Below are 20,050 nucleotides of genomic sequence, written 5' to 3'. Positions count from 1 at the left end.
ACATAATACCATTCAAATAGGTGTTTAGGAACATACCTGCTCGTGATTACTCAAGTGTTTGCATGACTGACACTGAAGCACTTAGTGCTTTTAGGCGTGTCATTACTGGTAAAAAAGCGAGGCTTCATTCCAGGCTCTGGCATTGCTCTTGGAGTTTGCAGCAGCGTGTGGATCCCTGTTCTTTACGCTGAGATTGTCAATAGATACCACCGGGAAATACAGCAGGAGTGAAGGGGTGAAGGGAGATGTATATTTTCTAGTTTTGTCTAGTTTCCACAAGTTTATTAACCTGGATAGAACAGCAGGAAATCACAGTGTAAACTATCCTCAGAAAACACAGCTTTTACATTTTAAAGCCGGGGAACTGAGCACTTAGAGCTCTCTGATTGACTCACTAACATCAGTGAACATGAGTAAAATGAAGACTAAGCTTTGTGAAATGTAAACTTCAGGTAGTTGGACACCGTCCTGACCCATCACATGTAAATATTTTTATTTTAATTTCAGTGGAGTAGTCTGAAGATGATAAAACATGCTCAGCTTTTGGAACCCGACAAACATTTGGAATTCTTCATGTCCTACTTTTTCTTGGGTACAGTGACTGAGAAAAGAAAGAGAAGTGTTCCAAAGGATCATTTATTTTATCCTCTTTTATATTACTTTCTTAAGTATCTTCAACCGAGTGGCTGCAAAATATGTCTGGATGATTGGCTTGCACGGCCATGACGTTTCATGTTTTTGCGTTACACGGGAAACGTTTTTGTGAGTACTCACACCATACTTAAAAGAGCAGATTGACAAATTAGCTTTTTGTTTCCTTGCTGGCTTGAGGGAACTTTCGGATGGGAGGTCCTGTTACCCTCCTGCGGTACGGTGACAGCACTAGAGATGGATATTGCACAGGGATGGGTCACCCTTGGATGCTTTAACCTCCACAGCCCCCCACCACCACCTTGTCCGGGCCGTGGTACCGCTGCCCTACGTCCTAAGTGCAGAAAATCAAATCTGCCGACACCCCGGTGTCGGGGCCAACACGTTCCCCGCAGAAAAACGAATTAGGGGATTTCCGCCAACTAGGAGCCGGGGAGGAGCGGGCGGGGGGGTAAAACCCGGGGGGTACTCCGGGAACGAGAAACCGGCCGGGCCCGGGGCCACCATGGCGTGAGGGGCCGGGGGGGAGGAGGAGGAGGAAGAGGAGGAAGAGGAGGAAGAGGAGGAGGAGGGAGGAGGAGGAGGAGGAGGAGGAGGAGGACCGGGGAGAGGTAAGGAAGGAGGGCGGAGGGCGGGGAGGCGGGAGGTGGAGCGGGAAGGGAGGAGTGGGGAGGAGGAGGAGGAGGGGGGGGGGGGGGGGAGGGAGGGAGTCACTTTCTTCCTGAGTTGAAAAACGCACACCACCCCCCAATCCTCACCCCCCCCCCAAAAAAAAAAAAAAAACCCGCTCCGTCCCCCGGGGCTGCGGAGGAGAAACTTTCCGGCTGCTGAGCGGCGGGGGCCGCCGGCGGTGAGTGCCCCCGCTCCGCGCCCCGCTCCGCGCCCCGCTCCGCGCCCCGCTCCGCGCCCCGCTCCGCGCCCTCCCTCCCCTCCCCTGCGCTCCGCTCCGCTGAGCCCCCGCGGCGGCTGGAGGCGGCCGGGCCCCGGGAGCGCCCGGTTACCGGCGGATTTGGGCGGGGGGAGATCGAACCTCTTCCCCCCCCCCCAACACACACACACACAGTGTCCCCATCCCCGGGGCGCGGCGTGGGCGCTGGAGTTAGCGGGCACCAGGTACCGGCGGGGAGCTGGGCGGCCCGGGCTGGGGGGGGGGAAGGGTTGGGGGTGTCCCGCGGGGAGCAACCTCCACGCACGGGTTTTTCCGGGCTGTCCCCAGTGGAGCGGCGTGGCGTGGCGGGGGGGGGGGGGGGGGGTGCTGTCAGGGCCCCCGGCGCTGGGAAACACCCCACCCCCCCCCGCCTCCCGGAGGCGCTGGGCCGCCCGGAGGTTGGGCCCCGCGTGTCCGTGGGAGGTGCGTGCGGGGAGACACGGCTGCTTCTGTTCGCGGCTTTGCCTCCGGGCGCCGTGGGTAACAGCCTTCCGCCCTCCCGAGCCGCCGAGCCTTTCGCTAACGAGTTTTAAAAAGCCTCCCCACGATGCGTGCGTGAAAGGTAAGCGGCAGCATCCCCGTCCTGCGCCTCGGGCAGCCACGGAGAGGCAGGGAAAGAGCGATTCGGCCGCTGGAACTTCCTGCCACTTTTTGTTCGTGTCTTTATTTCTGTTGTTGCGAAAGTCGTGAGGGACCCGGGTCCACGGCTGTTAACTCCCCAAGCTCAGTCTCCCCGGCCCCGGGGGCGGCGAGTTGCAGTGCCCGTGGCTGGGAGGGCGCGGAAGCGATGCATCACCCCCCCGGGTGCATCTCACGCCAGCTCTAAAAAATCGGTTCGGTGTGACTGGAAGTGGCCGTTCGCTCTGCTTCCCTGTCATTCCCTCTCGAGACAGCCTGAAGCTGTGATATTTGCCTGCATTTTCAAGCTGGGGTGACTTCTTTTCTGGACATAAGCAATATAAGAAATAGGTGCAATTGTGAATGAAATACAGGAAATGTTGCTCAGCTAGTTGGAGATTTTTGGTCACCCTAAGAAGATCAATTGCGATTTAAGCCACACTAAAGTTTTAATATAGTCTAAGCAAAGATAAATAAAATCTCTGCTAAATATTGCCACATTATGTTTATCATGCCAATAATTATTATAACTTATTACAGTATCTCAAAAGAAAAGGAACAATTCAGCTGAAGGGCAGCAGTGAGAATCAATAATTCAGATGCTGTTTATTACTCTGAAAGACTCTTGCTGGGTAGCCTCGGGCAAGTCACTCCACCTCTCCATGGCTCTGTTTCCTTCCTCATAAAACAGATAAATATGCTTGCTTGCTTCACAGGGGTGTTGAGAAGTTTAATTAATTAATGTTTCATAACTACTTGGAGATCCTTGGGTGCATTTTTCTACAGAAGCGCTAAATATAATTTCAACTCTGAGTTCTACTGTGTATCATTGCTTATATGTGTTTCTGCAGTGACTTAAAGTAACTAAGTTTTTAGTGGAAGTCAACAAAGCAGCAGTCCTGGATTGGGATTTTCTTGACCATCTGCAAACTTCACTAAATTCAAAACCAACATACGCTAATCACAGGATATTTTACTGGGACAGAGCTACTGGTACTTTAAGAAAATGTCGTTTTCTTTTCTTCCTATTCGAAATAAGAGCTTGCTTTTGTTGTTTTGTTTGAAACATTGTGATACTTTGCATAATTTTGAATTGCCATGAAAAAAAAAAAAAAACAAAAACAAAACTGAGTGCTGTTGTTTAATACAAGAGCAAGAGATGAGAATAGTTTATAAACACATCTATATCCTCTGCTGCTGAGACTGACCTCAGAAGACACTTGGTCCTGGTTTTCCACTGCATATTCATATACAATCTAGTCTAAAACCTGTTCTTCAGCCATAGAGAAAATGGGTTGCAAAGGAAGAAATACATAAACTGAACAGTTTGCCTATGGTAAAAGTTGATAGGTTACAGTTGCCTGAGAGAGCTCAGTTTTTATTACAGTGTATATGAGTTACTCTAACTACGTATTTAGTAAATGTCCACACCACAATCAGAGGAAGATGTGTTTAATTACCTGGCTAAATGTTAGATGTGACTTTTCATAGGTTGCCTACAGTTACAGGGAAAAAGGAGTAGCTGAAAGCTAGTTTTAGGATGACCCCTTGGTTTTGGTACTTCCTAAAGACTCACACCTGTAGAAACACAGTGCTCATGAGGTCTGTGTGTACCATCGCTTTTCCCCAAGTACAATGGATGCAAGCACTTAAGCTTTTTCAAAACTGAATTCAAATAAAGCCAGATCAGTGGTGGTAGAAAGTCATTCCCATCACCAGGCAGCTGTTGGGTTGTGAATGTACATAGTGAATTTATATGCTGGTGGAGAAATGGTCACTTCCATCACTACCCAGCAGCTTGAGCAGTGAGAGCTAGGGTTGTATGAAGCTGTAACTGAGTCTGTGAAATGGAAGTGTCCCTTCTCCCAGAAGTGATTGTATTTAGCTAAAACTGAGTCACATTCTTAGGCTTGTGTGTAGAAACTTGCACATCTGGCACCCACAACCTACTCTAGCAACAAGCAGAAAGAAATTTAGTTACTACTGCTATTGTTCCTGGACATTTTGCAAGAAATAAAGCTGTTTTTTTCTTGGTGTTTTCTTTTTTGGGGGGGTTGGATTTTTTTTTTTTTTTTTTTCTGAAGGGATTAAAAAAATACAGACAGACAGAGCTTCCTGTAACCATTGTTTCCTGGTTTAGACTTGATAATCCAAGTGTCTGGTGAGTAAAAGAGAATATGACTTCTGCTTAGCGAGTTGTATTTAATTGGTAAATATATCTCAGCAGCAAGTTTGTCCTGGCTGTTGACACCTTCTTTGCTGTCTCCATTCAGCTGAGGTAGGTAGGAGCTTCGTGTAGTCCCCTAAAGCTGATAAACCGCAGTGCCAGTTTGTGTTCAAGCCTGTAGCCACGTATTTATTATAAGTAGACCCAATATTTGGCAGAAAGCCCTTCCTTTGAGGTACTCCTCTGTTTAGATGGGTAAGCTTTGCGCCGATGGGGTGAAGCCCAGCTGGGATATGGCGAATGTGTGACAGAGCTGAGTTAGCAAAAACCCCAAACCCCCGTGCATAGCAGTTTGGCCAGACTCGGTTACCTGCTCGGGGTGGGAAAAGAGCAGAAGAGGGGATGAAAGCCTGCTAGGAAAAAAAAAAGGGAAATTGAGCTGATGCCACCCGGGACCTTCCTGATGAATGGCTTTGCCGGTAGAAGTTGAGCAGAAGTGAAGCGTTGGTCGTGGCGAGCTGACCGGCGGGGTCTGGCCGTTTTGGGAGTCACGTGAAGGTCCGAGCGCGGGAAGTAATTTCTCACATCAGGTGCTGACATCACACTGTCATCCGCCCCTGGGACGTGGGCCGGGGTGAAAGCCCGGGCACAATGCGCCCATTATGTACACAGGCTGAAATTACCTTTGTTTGGTCTGTCTTTTCTGGTTTTCCCCTCGCTTAGACTCGGAATATACAGTGAGAATCAGCAGTCGTGGTATTCAGAGCAGGCGATGGGTTGTAGGGACCCTGCTCGCTTGGCTCGGGCAGATATCGTATCTCAGTACCAGATAAACATAATTTTAGCAGTTCCGTAAGAACTGCTCTCTAATTTTAAGAGTTCTTTCACCGCAGTTGTCCTGGTTTATGTTCTTATTTTGGTTTTGTCTTTTATTTTTATGAGAAATATTAAAAATTCTGAATATTTTATATAAACCTGGTATGTCCTCTTAAGTCTTTTAATTAAATGGCTGCTTAGAATTGCTAAAGTCTTTTCAAAAGTTGTTTGAAAGTATTTCTGTGGGTATCATGTAATTTTAAAGCCTTTTCATCAGATCCTTGCGACCATGGTGCATCACAATCTTTGCCAAAACAATCTGCCAGTTTTCAGTTCTGCTGCGAGAGCCGTGCCTGTACGACTCAAGGTCAGAAATGAGGTTATACTATTCTAATTTTCAAAATTGACCTGTAATTTAACGGTCGTGTTGACATCTACTCACACAAATTCCTCCCACCAACCGCGAGTAGCTAAATTTTGCAGGAATAATGTAGCCTTTCAACTCCGTCTGCACTTGAGGCTTCTGTCCGTGAAAACGTAATTGTCACTTTTTATCAAGGGTATTCTGCTTTTATCAAGGGAATTCTGGGCGGGAGCGAGGACATTAATAACCCCGAAGGAACTGCAGGACAATATGTTTTATTGTCTCTCCAAGTTTGTACCTTGAAGAAAATCAGCTGCGTCTGGGTACATATACATTTTATCTATGGGGGCGGAGAGAGAAAATATACGCTATATCTATATATATAAACAAACTGTAGATAAAGAGATAACAGGCGAAAGCATCAGGGGAAACAACAGAATTGGACTACTAATAATGAACAGCATACTGATCTGCTGGGAGTTGTAACTACCTGGTAGGGTAGTGTAATTTAGGTCTACAAACACAGAGGCATTTATCCTACAGCAAACGAAAGGGTAGTTCTGTGTGGATACACATCTGGGGTCTCCATCGTAAGACTGTATGTAGATAATCTAAAAGCAAGTGTTGATTTAAATTGCTTAGATTGCAGACTTTTTAGGTTTGTAAATTGACTAGCATAGGTACCTTTGGACTTCTCTGGTGTTCCTATATGCTCTCATAATACGTTAACATAAATAAGAAATAAAATTTTAATATAGTTTTGTATGCAAGCCCGAGTCATAAACAGGATATGGAAACATAGTTAAAATGAGTTTTGATCCCATAGCAACTGAAGGATGTGATGCGTTTTAGAATTCCTGTCTATAACACAACGTCCTGTGGAAATGTTTTACGAATAAAAATATTTATTTGATATCTTCAGCTGCCGAAGTCTGTAGATAAATATAGATATACGGAGAGTGTTTGTAAAGTTTTTTAAAACTCCAGCAGAAAAACTTAATTCGTTTCCAACATCTTGGAGGCAATCGAATGCAGGACAATTAAAGCAATAAGCAGGAAAGATTAAAACTGTTAATTATACGTAGTAGAGGAGAACAACAAGCCAGGGGACTTAAAACTTTTGCAAGTATTTGGAAGAGTAAAGGTCAAGGCTGACAAAGAAGTGTTAGTTGGAAGAGAGGATAGAAATTAAATTCAGCAATGGAAACACCAGTCTTGGTGTCGGGAGTTCCTGGTGCTCTGATCCGTCTCCTAAAAAGTGAGGGCAGCTGCAAGGCATGCAGCGGTCTGACTGCGCTGGATTAGGCACAAGGAGGAGCTCTGTTTTGACAGCAGTAAAATCGGCTTTCCCCTTTTGCGCGTGCGATTATTTTTTTTTCCCTGTCCCTTTGTTCCCACCCCCCTGGCCGTTGCGATCACCCCCTGAAGGTTTTCCAGCCCTTCCTATGCCCCGTGGCTGCCCGCCTCGATCCACGCCGCCGCCACGCTCTGGGTTGCCTCAGATAACCTCTTCCTTCGCTCACCCCCTCTTGCGAAGAGCGGTTGCACCTCTGGGTCGGGGGCTGCTGCCGGAGGAAACCCAAAATGTGGTTTCTGGTACCCCTCACCCAGGGGTTCGCTGCCTCGCGGACCCCCGGCGTGAGTGTACGTGCGTGGGCCGGGAGGATGCTTTTCCATCTTGGTGCTCGCCTGGCAGCTGCTTGTTTCGCCACCCAGGGTTCATGGAGGTTTGGGGTTGGGGTGGAAAGGACCTGAACGGTCATCTAGTTCCAACTCCGACTCGTTGCAGGCGCTTTCGGTCTGTGTTTCTGCGGTGCCTGTTAGTGTCATAGCCCCGGGCCCCAAAAATGCCCGATGTGCTGGAACAATGCAATAGATGGATGGGTGGGTGGTTTGATGCACTTCTGGGACATTAATGGAGCAGACAAATGTAGTTAATATATCCTTTTAGCCTATACGGAAATTCTCAAACTGTCCTCCATTAGTGTTAGCGTCCGCGTAAACATTTCTGAAAAAAATAACTATTTTTAATTATTGAAATGGCCTTTCAAAAGTACTTCGGCTCAGGATAGAATGCTGGCGCACTAAAGGAAGTCTTTCTGTGGTAGCTAACAGAATTATGCCTTTGATGAAGCTTTCGTTCACTGAATGTGGATGCCTTACCAGGCATGTCTGTACTGGCTGGGAATGATCGCCTTCAGGATTCTGGATATCAAAATGACTTTCTTACTCATTCTATACAGTGAAGTACAGAATAAAAGAGCACGGTAAGGCTTAGGAATAGTAAAGTTAGTGCAACCCCCATATTATTGAGAAAGCGTTTATACGGTAGGATAAATTATAAAATAGAAGAAAATTTCAAATTCCCAGGTTACGGTTTGGGCATGCAGACAATTTAAATCTTGTTTTCGCTTGAGGCAGAGAGACGGTTACGCATTGAGTGTGCGCGTGTGTATGCCCTGTTAATTTATATATATACAGTGGTAAAATAGACAAATAAGCTTTTAAATGAAAGGAATAAACAGGTGGAAATTTCATCACAGGTACCTTACACATCCTACCGCAAACTTATAAAAATACTTTGCAGTTGCTGTCCTATCTGTAGCATGGTGGAGAATGAATGCAGCCCTCCGTTCTCCCAGAATGATGGTCTCACGGGGCCGTGTACTGCTCTGAACAGATCCATTGAATTTCGTGCATAGATCAAAGAATAGACGCAAGTTTAAATCTTGACTGCTGACATGATGTCATATATTGATAATTCCTGTGAGGACGGGTTGTTTCTGGTTGCGTTTATGATTTTCATAGCACAGCTGCTAATCGGCTATGTAAGTTGGTACAAAGCTTCTTTCAAGCTATTTCAAGTCACTTCAGAACAAGTGCAGTGCTAACGCCTGGGTACCTGAGCTATACTTTATTGTAGATTCGATTCCGAATTATATTTGGGATTTCAGTTTTTAAGCTTTTAAATACCTTTGACATTATGTAATTGTGATGTAGCGTATTTCTCATGGTGAAAAAAATCAGAGGAAGAAATGATGTCCCCTGGTGGTTAAGGTCGTAATAGGTATTTTTAAAGCTGTAAGCAGTGATTTTTACACTTTTCCAGCCTTTTTATTGGAGAAACAAATGGTAACTGGTTTTATCTCACTGACCAAAAGGTGGAAGGACTCCCAACTGCTCTTATCTTGGGACATGGGAGTTTTCTGCGCTGGTGTCCAGCCCCACAGCTTTGGGAGGGACTCAGTGGTACCACTTGCTGATGTTGTAACTATACAGCTTGGGTCTTTGGTCAGTAGATTTATTGTGATTGATACAGTACAAAGGTGAGTTTATAGTTTTCTTGGTCCCACTCCATCTGCCGCCTAATTTTGCTATATCAGATAAGTTTCTGCGAGTCAGAAGGAAACAAATGGCAATAGATATGGGAATTAGTCTCCATGGACCCTTTCACCTCTCTGTTTTTGTGGATTTACCCTGCATTTTTTAGTACTTAAATGTTACTGGATTCAGTTAGAGGACTTAATTGCTCTCCCGTTTTTAAATATGTTTGCAGAATATTTAGATCAGTGGTACAACTGACATTGTTGGACAAAATAGCTCTCCAGTTGACGCAAGTGTCATGATTTTAAAATACTACCATCTCCAGCTGATTAATTGATTTTTATAGATGCCGCTCCTCTTATCAGCAGGAAAGTCAATTGCAGCGTATGTGAAAAAGTTTGCCAATTATGCGAGGTATTTGGACAAAGTGCCAAAAACCAGTTCCTACAGAAGCGTGCCTTTCTCCACTGTGGTCTAACCTAGGACACCTCGTGGCAAGCAGTTACGTTTTGGCAGCTGTCAGCATCGGTGCAAAAAGGTGCACACCCATCTCTGTTTAATCAGACACGATACCACGTGCATCTCATTGCAGGGTTATCTACGAGTTTCACAGTATTGGTGTGGCAGCAGCTGTTGCTGGTGGTTGACCATTTCCTGGTAAAATATCTGTGACTCTCTTGCCTCTTTTAGCATTGGGTGCTAAAATTACTTAATTTAGTACTAGTACTTTCGAATGTCTTAACAAGGTGATCTTATGTCATTTAAGTTGTGATAAAAGTATAGTGATACTGTTGTTCAACATGAAATTGAGCATTATGATTACAAGAATTACACACACAAAAAAAAAAAAAAGTTTGCTTTCACTTTCAACAATTTATCAAGAAGTGATGCCAAAAAATTATGACAGTTAAGTCCTTGCTGATTCAGAGGTCGCTGTCTAAAGTTAAAGTTTGCAGACTGAACCTGAAGATTTGCTTTCTGTCAGCATGTTGGAACAGATTTTCCATTATGCATTTGAACACAGTTCTTACCCAAACACTTGTGGAGGTAATTCAGGCAGCAATAACAAGAACTGAAGCCCTTGTGGAAAATAGGAGCTGCCCAGAAGACAGAAAGTTTTAAAATTTGTGGAGGTAAATCTTTAAATTATAATTATGGGGTTTAAACTAGTTAAAATATTTTGGTTTTCCTTATAGGTGTAGAGGTTGGATTACTTGAGCTGAGTGTCAGGACTTCTTTTCCCTTCTCTGGAGGCAGCTAGGCACTTTGCAGCGTGGTTCAGAGCAAAGCCAGCATATCTGCAGCAGAGGTGCCAGGAGCTTGCCTGCAGCATCTCCTGAGCAGTCTAGGAGGAGAAGACAGCATGAGAGTGGAAATCCCAGTTCTCACCGAGGGTGTAACCCCATCCACCTTCTTCTGGCTGGAGAGTCCTGTCCCTGTTTGAGCATTAGCCTTCCCCACGGTGCACGGGGAGGAGGAGGAGGGCCCGTGACCCTGATGGGTCAGGCAGGGAGGTGGAGGAGAGCCCAAGACCTCGGCGCGGGTAGGCAAGAACTCTGATAGTCGCTCCCAGTGTGTGGGCAGGTCTGACTTGTTCACGTCCCAGCCCTGGGCTTTAGGAAACTCTTTGGTTCAGAATCTCGAGTACTCTGTGGAGTTGCGATGCCTCCGGTTCGTGGAAGTTTCAGTCACCAGAAACCCCATCTGTCCTGTTCCCGGTAGATGTTGATGAGATACTCGCGTCAGAGGTGAGTCCTGGGCTAGTGTTGGAGATGCTGGCAGAGACACCTGCAATTTCTGCTTTTTAAGAAGTGATACAAGTGTTGTCCCAGCAAAAAGCATCCACAAAGCATGGCGGCCCTTCAGAACTGGTACTGCAGAAAGCCACAATTCTTTACGTGTTTTTATTTTTGTAGTGATCCACAAGAAGGTCCGATTGCTTCAAGGACAGCCGTGCCAGCTGATTGTCCTCGTGGCACTGTCCTTTCCTCACAGCCCTCCTCTGCCCCTCTCCCACTCCTCTGCCCTCGCTACTGGAGTGGCCTCTCTGTGCACAATCAGCAGGAGTAAGCAGGGCCTCTCTTTTCCTTTAAATAGCGTATCAAACCAAGTTCATTTGGTGAACTTCGTTGTATAAACCAACGTCCAGTTCAGTTACTGGCATCAGTTTTACAATCCTTTTTTTTTTTTTTTTTTTTTTGCTGCAACTGAACGTCTGTCTACTCATTGATGCAGATGGGGAGAACTGAATAGTTAAGATTTAGTCTGGGGTGTTTTTAGAATAATCGATGTTCTTTACTGTTTGTTTCTGTTGGCAATGAATGGACTGCAAATCATGGCAGATGATCTTTCAACCTAGGACTAAGTGACAACCTTTCCAAAGCACACTGTATATTATCATATTATATTTTCATCCGTGGGCAAGCATCCTTCACTCTCCTTTTAATTTTTAATACTTTGTCAGGTTGTGGTTTCCAAGCTGAAGAAAAGCCCCTCATTTTCAGAAAAGGTTGAGTTGCTTAGAAAAGTTTTTCTTGGAAGATGTGGCTGGTAATGATGTAGTGTAATATGAGAGTAAGAAATTCTTTTAACTTTGAAAAATGGTATTGTGAATGCAATTTAAGCCATCAGAAGTCCCAAGCTCCTATTCTTTTGAGCCCTGTGTATCAAACAAACTTAATAACAGTTTCACTCACAACTGATAAGTTGGAGTTTATGCAGTCAGTTATGTATACATGTCTGGCTTCACCTAAACTATGCAGATAGTCAGGGTTCATATGTGTGTCTTTGAACAGTGCTGTGTATTTCTTTAGCTTTCAGTATGCAAGTAAGTTAACTAAGGATAACTCAAAGTATAGAGTGCAACACAGCTGAATATGCATTCTTCAGTGGTTTGGGCTTGGTGAGTTTTTCCACACACACACACACACACCCCATTTCCATTACCATTGTTATGAATTCTAAATAGTCCCTAAATGTTACTGGGTTTGGTCACAATTCTTCTGCTGAAGGTGCTTTGGTTCTTTTGCAACCACCTTATAATTTTTGAAGTGATTTTATACATACATATATATATGTATGTATGTATTAATTATCAATCAGTGTAATTTCTAAACAGCTACTGGACTGTTGGTGATCATGCCCGTTAGCCCTACGGAGCTGTCTGGAGGAGTCAGTAAAGCAACGAAGCCTGTGGTCAGGTCTGGTCCTAGCCAGCAAAGTGCTTGATGGTGTGTGTGGCTGAAGGCAGTTCTGCCGTGTGAAATCCCTGTGGGGGTGGTTTGTCATGGCTGTACCCATGTTTGAATACATGGCTGAACACACGTTTGTATTTCCTCACCATCTGGGCGATAGTTTTTATTGCAAATCCGGATGTTTATTCTATTTGGAGCTTTGTGATTGTTTTCATTATTACTCTTGCTGGTCCTACCTTTAAGGGCATCATGGATGGGAAGACGTGGAACATCTGTGTCCCTCCTCGCTCTCAGTAGCACGGTCTGAGCCGTAGTCGTGCCATCCTGGGGCCTCGCGTGGGCGATTCTCTCCACGTGGTTGTGGCTGGTGCCTCCACGGAGCTTTGCATGGAAGGGAAGGTGGACTCCATCCTAGCTGCCTCCCCCCACCCACCAGTCACACCAGGCTGAGCCCTGCAAAGTTACGGGACAGGGCTCTCTGGCCTTACCAAATCGTGGCTACCATGGGCTCTGATCTTCTTATCATAGGAAAGGTGTCAGTGTGCTCTAAGAGTAAAGAAGAATGACTTTGTAGTCCTGATTTTATCACTACTCATTGACTCCCAGATCTTGACTCTGAATATGCTGCCTATGAATATACTGTAGATCACTTCTTCGGTTGTGCTGCTGGTAGCCTAAACAATGTGATATGGTGGTTGCTTCTCATGTACGAGGTAAAAAAAGGGTTTACCTTCTCTATGAAATTCACACGTGCATGAGGGTGAAAAAGTGAGGGGCGTTATTGAATTCTTAAGATACAGACTATGAATTCTAAACAACACTGGACACGTTTGATGGTGGTGAAATGTCAGGAGGTGTATGTCCAGATTTACAAAGAAGGGGTTGTGGGAAACCTTACTTTATATTGCCTAATCTCTGGTCAGAAAGACTCTAATTTACGGAACTCTTAAAACCATCCCTAAACTGACGTATGTGCTTAATTCACTGACGTGCAGAAGTACTTCCAGAAATCAAACGAAGGAAAAGAATGTGTGAAGTCCTTACTGCTATCTGGGATTTTTTTTCTGATTGTGTAAACCAGGAACCTTCTTTCAATGTGTGATCATCAGAGAAAAAGTTACAGGCATTTTTTGCATTTTTTCAGATTTTTGGTTTTTCGGTTCTCTACACTGCCTTCAGTTATAAATGATCATACAGGCTTTAAAAAAAAAAAACACCAGTGGTGGGTTTTGTGTTTTGTTTTGGTTTTTTTTTTTTTTTTTAATATGAAAAACCAGCTCTTTTCAACAGTTAAAAAATTATATCGTCTTTCAAACATAATGTACTGATTTGGCTGGTTTTTAGTTCCTTCTTTTCAAAATATGCTGTTGTATGGTTTCCTTATTTATAGGTGAGAATACAAGTAGACTTGAGTGTGCTTGGATAAACTATGGAGTGTGTTTCTCTATATGTCTGTTTGTGTTGAGAGACTACGTAGATATAGTAAAAGTAATACCAAATAAACCACCCTGTGATCTGCCTAATGTGTCCTGTAATGATTGGTTTACATCCCAAAAAGGGCAAAGCTTACTTGCAAAATGCATTAAAATACTATGAAAATGTCATCTTCCATTACGGTCTGTTAAAGCAATTACGCTACGCGCTGTAATATATAAATGTAGGCAGTTACAGGGTGCAATATTATTTTTACCCTAGTCAGGAATGCACGAGAAAAGATCTACTTTTTGGCCAAAGATGCTTGCTCCCAAATTAATTTTAGGAGCTGAACACAAGCACCTAGAGGCTCTGTGTACCCAGTAGTCATGGAGGGACCCAGTCTACTAAGGTTGTCTCATTCATTATCTATGCACATATTAATGACATTGTTAAATCAGGATGTGGGTCTCTAATGTTTTAGCGGCCTAAGTTTCTGTTAGAAAATTTTGGCATCTATAGGTTGGGAGCTGTGGGGAGAAATAAAAGGTTGCTTTGTACTTCAGCTTCTTACGAGTTTTATGACTGAATCCTATGAAACAAGTTTTCCGTGGAAAAAAACATGTCATATTTGTTTTTAGGTTTTATTTCCTTCTGTCTATTTCTCCTTTTAATAATTGAAAACTACTGTTCATTATTTACATAAAACTGACTCTCTTGGGTCTGCTTTTGGTGACCTTTCCCCTCAGAAGAATTTTAGGAATTTGCTGGCTTTCCTCAGGGGGATCCTGGCCATGTTTTATCTGAGACTTCAGGCTAGATAGTTGGTAATTTTTACAAAGTAATTTACTGTGTTTAAATACTTGCATTTAACCTCTGCATAGATTTGCCACTTGAGCATATTTTGAGAAGTCATGTATGCAGGAAAATACGCGCTTCAGTTCAATGTTCAGCCTTCTTGGTAGCTGGCAGTAAATCTCCACATGCAAAATGGAGAGCCCCTTAGAAAAAAAAAAAAAAAAATGCAAAAAAATGCAAGAACCCTAAATGCTCTGAAGGCAAGGTATTTCAGCTGTTTTTCTAACGCTCTGCTGCTTTCTCTTTCTCTTTTTTATTTCTGACTTGTTCTTTTTTTTTTTTTTTCAAAAAAAAACAACAAACGAGGACGTGTCAGAACTGGAGGCTTCAAGCGCGGTATAAAATGACCCCGGCGCAAACCTCCAGCATTCCTCATCCTTCCCTCTCCAGCTGCTAACATCAGCCAAGGCAGCACGCAGGCTTGGCGGCCGCCAGCACTGGCTCCCTGGCTCTCCCCTTTCCCCCTCCCCTCCCACCCTTCTCCCCTTGCCAGGACAGTCAGCGCTGCTCCATGTTAGGCACTGCTGCAGTTATTGGAAATCTTGAGTACGAGAGCTGTCAGTGTGTTCCTTCTCCTCGTGTCAGCTACTAAGAGGGGAAGATGTGGGGGAGAGGGGCTTTCTTCAAAGTGCACGGGTTTTTCTTTACGATGAATTGCTCGGTAGCAATTTTGTCTGAAGCATTCGTATAAAAATGGTTTGAAAGCCACCTGGACAATCCATGGGGTTCTTTAAGTCTAGATGGAATCATATTTCTTGGAGAGAATCCTGAATTACAGTGTCTGACGGATTCCTTTTCTAACTCTCTCTCTCGTGTGCCTCTGCCCTAGGATATTTCAAAGATGGTTTGGCTGCCATTGAGACTTGGAGATCTGATGCCACAATGAGGACTCACACACGGGGAGCCCCAAGTGTGTTTTTCATACACGTGGTCTGCTTTGCCTTTGCCTACGGCGCCAGGGAGGACCCGGACTCAATGGTTCCTTTTGTCAACGCCAACTACGACAGCTACCCCATGCTCTACTTCTCCAAAGGGGACGTGGAGGCTCTGCGTCTCCAGGCCACCACCACGCACCAGCACATTGCGGCTCGTCTGATGGAGGCAGTGCAAACGATGCTGTCGAATCCCCTGGACTACCTTCCTCCCTGGGATCCGAAGGAGTTCAGCGCTCGGTGGAATGAAATTTACGGCAACAACCTCGGGGCCCTGGCGATGTTCTGCGTGCTCTACCCTGAAAACATCGAGGCCATCAACATGGCCAAGGATTACATGGAGAGGATGGCGGCTCAGCCTAGTTGGTAGATTTTTGTCTTTGTTTTTTTAAGTTGCTCTTACTGTATAAGCTGCTTGCAGGCGGAAGAGTGAGTGGATGAGTGAATTGCCTAAGTTATTTCATTTGTTCTAACATTCACTTTAACAGTGACTAACTTGCTGAATGCATTTACCTTTATCTGGACCAGCAGGGACACACGGCTTTTCACCTTCACTGGATTCACCCTGTTGCAAATTAATGCTGAAAGACGAGCGTGACCCCACCCTAATTGCTGTAAAAAAAAAAAAAAAAAAAAGTCCAAAACCATTCCCAATCCAAAAGCAGGGTTTCACATCTGGTTTGCGGTAAGAAGTGTTAAAACTGTTGTTATTTTTTTAATCTCTTTTTTTTTTTTTTTTTCCAGACTTAGGGATAATTCAGGAAAGAGGGACCTATGAAGAAGGTATAATTAGCTGTAGGTAAAAATGACAGCCTTGAGTTTCTGCAGTCTGATGTAACGGCTGAGCTTCAGTTCAGACTTGCAGCTCCACGTGGCTGTACGGTTCTTGGGCTTCTCCTTAAGACATATTAGGACATGATAAAGATAGCTGTCCATCTGATTACTTTACTGAAACTTCCTGAGTAACTGGCATTTTGATAACCGCCTCCTGGATTACCTTCACCTGGATGTAAGTTGTGATTCCCCAAGTTGCTCAGTTCTCGCTGTGCCACGCTCTTCTATGGGGACAGAAGTCAATGTTCTTGCTGTACGAGTCAGGCTAGCAGTTGGGACCACAAGGTCTCTCTCCTTCTCCTTTTTCCTACACGCCAGCAATTTATCTCCTTTTTTTTTTATTCAGGCAGACACGTTTCCCCCACCGCGCTGCAGCAGTTGCCACTCGGTGCACCCTGCAGACTGTGGCCGGGGGATTTTGCCGCTCTGAGGAGGTTGGAGGAGGGAAACCTGGGCTTTGCCAGGACAGAGGCTCCTGCCCAGGGCAGTGAGCTGGAGCTGCGATGGGGCACCCCTCCCCTCTGTTGCAGCTGCCCTTGTACAGCTCCATGGCAGCAGCAGCTCAGCAGAAGTCTGAGTCGGGTTTCAAGTCAGCACAGGAAGAAGCATTAGCTGTTCAAGATATATTCATTGCTCAAACTACTCTTCCTTACCTTCCTTGGGTTAAGACCAACTAGTATTCATTGCTCAAACTACTCTTCCTTACCTTCCCTGGGTTAAGACCAACTAGTATTCATTGCTCAAACTACTCTTCCTTACCTTCCTTGGGTTAAGACCAACTAGTATTCATTGCTCAAACTACTCTTCCTTACCTTCCTTGGGTTAAGACCAACTAGTATTCATTGCTCAAACTACTCTTCCTTACCTTCCCTGGGTTAAGACCAACTAGTATTCATTGCTCAAACTACTCTTCCTTACCTTCCTTGGGTTAAGACCAACTAGTATTCATTGCTCAAACTACTCTTCCTTACCTTCCCTGGGTTAAGACCAACTAGTATTCATTGCTCAAACTACTCTTCCTTACCTTCCCTGGGTTAAGACCAACTAGTATTCATTGCTCAAACTACTCTTCCTTACCTTCCTTGGGTTAAGACCAACTAGTATTCATTGCTCAAACTACTCTTCCTTACCTTCCCTGGGTTAAGACCAACTAGTATTCATTGCTCAAACTACTCTTCCTTACCTTCCCTGGGTTAAGACCAACTAGTATTCATTGCTCAAACTACTCTTCCTTACCTTCCTTGGGTTAAGACCAACTAGTATTCATTGCTCAAACTACTCTTCCTTACCTTCCCTGGGTTAAGACCAACTAGTATTCATTGCTCAAACTACTCTTCCTTACCTTCCTTGGGTTAAGACCAACTAGTATTCATTGCTCAAACTACTCTTCCTTACCTTCCCTGGTTTAAGACCAACTAGTAGCGTCCTATAAATGGCATCCATCCATGGGTTGTCATTGGAATTATGCTGGATTTGAGCTAGCATAACTTGGGAGCCATATCCTCCTGATGGGCGTGATTTAAAAGGCGTTGCAGTGTTGAGGTTCTCCTATACCATATATTAAAGTGGTGAATGCCATAGAAATACAGGAACCAGCACAAAAGAAGTGGTGGGAGAGAGAAGGGACACACTGGGCTTAAGTTGCATGTGTGTCACAGAAGAGATGGCACATGGGAGTTGAGAAGAAAAGTATTGGCACAACGGGAAGGTGGTAATTTCCAGAATCTTTCACTGAAGCATAGCAATGCAAAGCTTCAGTCTTTCTTACTTCCAGAGGCAGTCTGTGTTTCTCCTGGCACACTGGCAGAAGGATAGAGGTGAATCCAAGGATGTGTAACCATCTCTAACAGGACCTACAGACTGCTCCAAAGTCAACACCTTCCTCCCTAGTTTCCTTGTTCGCACTCTTTCTTAACTTGTTTTGGGCAGTGTAAACGCATAGTTACATGGCCATCTGTTTTAATGGAATAAGAAAGAGGAGCAAGTAATATTTGGAGTAGTGGAACTTATTCGTGTCTGTCTTTCTCAGTTTCCTATGCCTCCCTCGCTGCCTCAATAACCTAATTTCAGTTCCACTTGTCCTGTGATTCCTGCCCTGGATTAATTGCGGTTCCTCTGTCCCTTGCCATAATGCTCTCCTTTGTCCCAGCTGACCAGATACCGATCAGAACTGAGCAGATATCTTATTTCCACTTGGCTTTGATGACATTTACCTCCCACAAACTGCTGTTTTTCTCAAGCAAGTATCTTGCGTTACCTGGGTGAAAGAGTAGCCATGCTTTTCCCATCTTTCCCTTCTGATGTAGACATGTCATTCCACAAACAATCAAGGTCTAATCAAGGTTCCCTGCTTTGCAAAAGGAGTGGGTGCAATGCGCTTAGCAGAGGAGGTACAGGAGGAGGAAATCAGAAACGTAGGCAGTAGGGCTGGGCTAAGCTGCCCTTTGCGTACCTCCAACTGGGCAGCTTTTCAAATGCTGTGATAGAAACATGGATCTGGTTTCCATTTCTGTTTTTCCCCTGAGAACTTATGGCTGAATGCTCTCAACGTGGAGTTGACACTATAGCTCCTTCAGCGATGGCAGTAATAGAGATCCCTCTCCCTTGTCCAAACAGTGGTTTTCAGAGAAGTGTAGGAGCGTAACATCTGAGGCATGTATTGCTCTGCCTGGCTTTGCTCAAATAGGTCAGCAGGTTCAGAAGCTGAAGGAGTGGACAGACAAATTGCGTAAATCTGTTTTTCCTAAAAACTCAACTAAAAATTAGCAGAAAACATGTTACCGCCCATCCTTCTCCACGTAGGAAAATACTAGGAGAACAAACATGGAAAATAGGAGAGTTGTGGCCTGAGCACTGCTAGGAGGCATTTAGATGTTATGGCAATCTAAAGCACTGCGTGAAACTGTACGTGAACTGTGCTGGCAATGTCATGGTAGGGGAATTTGAAAAAAAATAAAGTTGTCCAGTCTATTTAGGCACGTTTAGTTTCCTTTGGACTTTGGGAAAAATAGAATTCTGGGTGATATATTGCGAATGTTATCCTTATGAAATAATTTGAGGGCACACACGTTCTGATCGGGAGGGTGGAAGGAAGGAGCAGTTTTGATGTTGCCCACATTTGGAGCCTTAAATGTTCAGAGACTCATCTGCCAAAACTCCTTATGTCATCAGTAAAGAGGGCTTGTCTGGAGACGTATCAGTAAGATAAGTAAATTGGAGGAACTCTTCTTTCCCTAGACTTCCTCTGTAATGTAGGTGCATAGACTGCCGTGTAAATTGCCCCAAAAATGTCTTTTTATCACTGACAGATTCATCAACATGTGTTGGAAAGTTAAATGTGGTGGTCATATAGGTTCCTTGTTGGCAGCTTGATTCTTTCAACAGTAGAATCTAGACTTCTTTTGACTTCCTGCTGACATGGCATTGACTCTAAAATAACTCTAGAATTAAAAAAAAAAAAAATCAAATCTAGTTGGATAAGTTTCCTCTAATTTTTGTGTCAATATTAAATCAAATTCAATACTTACCAGAAAACAAAAGTGTATTTTGGTAGTGTGTGCAGTAGTTGGATAAAATAGATTTTAAAATGTCACCGGTTATTTGTCCCAGAATGCCAGAAGATTAAGGAAACTGACATTTTAAATTTCATGTTTACATTAGTGGGAATCATCAATAGTTCAAATATGGTTCAATATCTCAGGATACAATTATGAGAAAGTCTACTGTTAATTGATTCATGCATGGAAAGGGCATGTAATTAAGCACTTCTGTCTCTTGTCATCTATTACAGTAGTCATTTTATATCACATAATAAAGTACACCCTTAATGGACTTCCCATTCACGTCGACTCACTCGAGCCGTTTATCATAACAACCGATGTTGATAGGCATGCTGCTCATAACAGAGCATCCGTAATTGCTACATCCTGGAGTAGGTTTACATTTTAAAAT

General features: G+C 44.3%; 1 protein-coding gene across 4 annotated transcripts in view; it reads left to right on the top strand.

Moving 5' to 3' along the window:
• Window positions 1-1,397: 1,397 nt before the first annotated feature.
• The window catches only part of DSE (dermatan sulfate epimerase), a 37,203-nt gene continuing 18,550 nt past the window's right edge, over window positions 1,398-20,050 (top strand). The window contains exons 1-2 of one of the 4 annotated variants that reach the window (XM_032992879.2): window positions 1,398-1,501; window positions 15,163-15,631. In XM_032992879.2, coding sequence (XP_032848770.1) covers window positions 15,216-15,631 — 416 coding nt within the window. In that variant the 5' untranslated portion in view covers window positions 1,398-1,501; window positions 15,163-15,215. Of the gene's footprint in view, window positions 1,502-1,613; window positions 1,765-2,028; window positions 2,142-15,162; window positions 15,632-20,050 lie in introns of those variants that run through there. The other 3 variants (XM_042796113.1, XM_032992878.2, XM_032992880.2) reach the window with 3 other exon arrangements.

The sequence above is a fragment of the Tyto alba genome, unplaced genomic scaffold, assembly GCF_018691265.1.
Source record: "Tyto alba isolate M040663 unplaced genomic scaffold, T.alba_DEE_v4.0 Super-Scaffold_22, whole genome shotgun sequence".
Taxonomy (NCBI): domain Eukaryota; kingdom Metazoa; phylum Chordata; class Aves; order Strigiformes; family Tytonidae; genus Tyto; species Tyto alba.
The sequence above is the reverse complement of the archived record's forward strand: the minus strand, read 5'-3'. Positions and strand labels throughout refer to the sequence as shown.